Below are 2,887 nucleotides of genomic sequence, written 5' to 3' on the forward strand. Positions count from 1 at the left end.
ATTATCCCCAGAACAATTCTACAATTCTCCAAACAGTGACAACAAAAACACACATTTGACACATAACCCAGTAATAAGAAGAAGAGACAGTCTTCAGGTATTTTTCTATCGTAAATATTTTCTGTTGAGCTGAAAAATGTAAGTTTTTTATATAATTAAAAAAAGGTAACAAAAAATAATCCGATATCTATTTAGGTACGCTATCACACGTTCCTTGGTTCGTTCACCAGCCCTTCGCCAAGGCCTTCAAATGGCCCAGGCTCAAAATCTCAGAGAAGTTTCGATGAAAGTTGTACCTGCTGCCTCAACAGTGAAAAATGAAACTTTCTTCGACAAAAATAATCGTCTTCAACGTGAGATGTCTCCCCATTTGACCATTTACAAGCCACAACTTACCTCCATGTTGTCGATTACACATCGTGGAACTGGTATTGCTCTCACCTGCGGTGTTTGGGCTTTGGGTTTGGCTGCTCTTACCTCACCCCAAGATATTGCCAACTATGCTTCTGTGATTGAAGGTTTGCAGCTGAGCGCTGGAACTTTGACTGCCTTGAAATTCATGATTGCCTATCCCTTGGCCTTCCACACTGCTAACGGTGTCCGCCATTTATTGTGGGATACTGGTCGTTTCTTGAAGATCAAAGAGGTATATTCCACTGGTTATGTAATGGTTGGAGTTTCATTTGCTTTGGCTGCCATTTTGGCCATGCTCTAAGCGACGAAAAGTGTAGAACAATTTTTTTAAACATGCAATATGGGCATCTTAAAGCATCAAACGAGTAATAAAGGTTAAGTTATAATGTTTTATTTTCCTATTTAAAAAGTTTGTTTTTATTTTTAGCAAAGTGGTGCTTTTTTGATTATGTAATCACTGATTTGGTAGCAAATTGTTGTTGTTCGTTTTTTGTTTACAATCCCAATGTTTGTAGATAAAATTCGTTGATTGTTTAGATCTATTTAGGGAAAATCGTAAAACTAAATATTTATGTATGTACATATGTAAGTAATTATTTGTAAAGAAAATTATTAAAATTTCGATTTTTCTAGTACTAATTGAAAGAAAAGGTTTCATGAACCTGGGATGTTATTTTAAAGTACAGTTTTCCAGAGATATGAATATTAAACAGGTGTCGTTTACTTTGTGCCTGTAAAAAGGTAGATCAACTAGGGCGACACAGTCTACCTGCTGCAACAACAACATATTGCCGTTGATAAAGATGACTTTAAAAATATTGTTCTCAATGGGTTGTTAGATTGTTAGTTATGTTGTGTGGGCACAACATAAGTAAGTTTAGTATAATATAGGATTGAATATGGACTGTATTTTTAAGGGTTTGTCAAATTGTTTAAAACATTTTGTTGTTTCAGTGTAGAACAGGTTTTTAAGCGACACTGCATTTGTGCTTCTCCACAGTAGATTTGGCTTAGATTCAAAAAGCTAGAAAATGCATTGGAAAATGCAGTGTGTACTTAAACCCGATAGCAGGTTGGTATTGTGAATATTGTTTTTTGTACTATATGAGTAATGGTTGTTGTTGTTGCAGCATAGGTTTGATGCTGAGTTGGCAGCCGATAGTCCAAACGCTTTTGGGTTCGGTTCAATCCGGTACAAAGAACCTAGTGGGATTGATGAGTAATGTTTGTTGTTGTTGTAACAGTGTTTTATTATTATGTTTGTATGTTCGTTCTCCCGTTCAATCGGGCTCTGGGTCTATCTCCAGTTCCAGGAAGTTGGCTACTTCGATGGGATGTAACCACAGATCCACTGGAGTCAGATGAGTAGGCCTGGCGGGGCAGTTGAATAGGTGCTTAGTATCGTGCGGGCCCAAGCCTCATACTGGGCAGATGTCTTGCACGGTGCGATCGATTCCCGCCCAATAGGAATTTAGGCGACTGCAATATCCTGAGCGTAATTGAGCCAAAACTACTCTGGTTTGTCGTGGCAGCTGACGCTCTTCAGCTGCGATAGATGGGGGATGTGCTCCAATGACTGCATTCACACAATAATTGCGTATAGTCTTAGCAACTGTGTCCGTGTGAATGCTGTTCAAACCTGCCTGATATGCCTGTTGATCTAGAGGTTCTCTCCTATATTGTTGGACCATCATCTCTAGAGCATGAATATCCTTCTTGATATGCCTGGGTGTACCGGTGGCCAGCAGATGGTGATTGGGATGGCTCTCACGGTAACACCCGAGCAAGTACTGCAACGATAGCATCTCATTATGTTGTCGTGCTGGAAGACTCTTTGCCTCCTCATATAGATGGTCCACTGTAGATTTGAGGAGGCACCCTGTTGCTGTTCTCAGGGCGGCGTTCTGACAAATTTTAATCTTATCCCACTGCGTGTACATTTCAGTTTATCGCAGGTAGCTGTGGCATGCGAGGAAGACGTGAAAGTGGTGTCGAATGTGACCCCTAGAATTTTGGGGCAGTGTGTGATCGGAATTCTGTTACCATCGACCCTGATATTCAACTCTCTTCTATACTGCGCCGTCCATATGGTGAACAGAGTGGCCGTCGATTTAGTGGCGGGTATCTACATATTCCTCGCTTGGAAAAAGGTGGTAAGATCGGTTAAATAGGAGTTCAGTCTCTCACAGATGTCATCAGGGTAGGTACCTGTCGCCAGGATCGTACAATAATCTGCATACGTTACGATCTCAATGCCGTCTGGAGGGGCGGAATACAGGAAAGGTAGAGGTTAAACAGTTCAGGAGATATCGCCAGGAGATATCGGCAGGAAGAGATCTAATGCGACGTAACACTCTTCTCTTCGCCCTGTCACTCCGGTGTGCTCGACAAACAGTCGATTGAAGTAACTTGCACACCTCTTCGGGTCAGACAACGTAACGTCGCCGAACGTGACTGAGGTCCTGTCATCCCT

At 41.4% G+C, this 2,887-nt stretch overlaps 1 protein-coding gene across 1 annotated transcript; it reads left to right on the forward strand.

Annotated features, from left to right (window-relative positions):
• SdhC (Succinate dehydrogenase, subunit C) lies at positions 1-823 on the forward strand. The gene is made up of 2 exons (XM_073969358.1): positions 1-138; positions 196-823. Coding segments are annotated over exons 1-2 (522 nt in total). The 5' UTR covers positions 1-136; the 3' UTR covers positions 716-823.
• Positions 824-2,887: the final 2,064 nt, after the last annotated feature.

The sequence above is a fragment of the Musca autumnalis genome, unplaced genomic scaffold (assembly GCF_047663935.1).
Source record: "Musca autumnalis isolate F117 unplaced genomic scaffold, ASM4766393v1 scaffold_1, whole genome shotgun sequence".
Lineage (NCBI taxonomy): Eukaryota > Metazoa > Arthropoda > Insecta > Diptera > Muscidae > Musca > Musca autumnalis.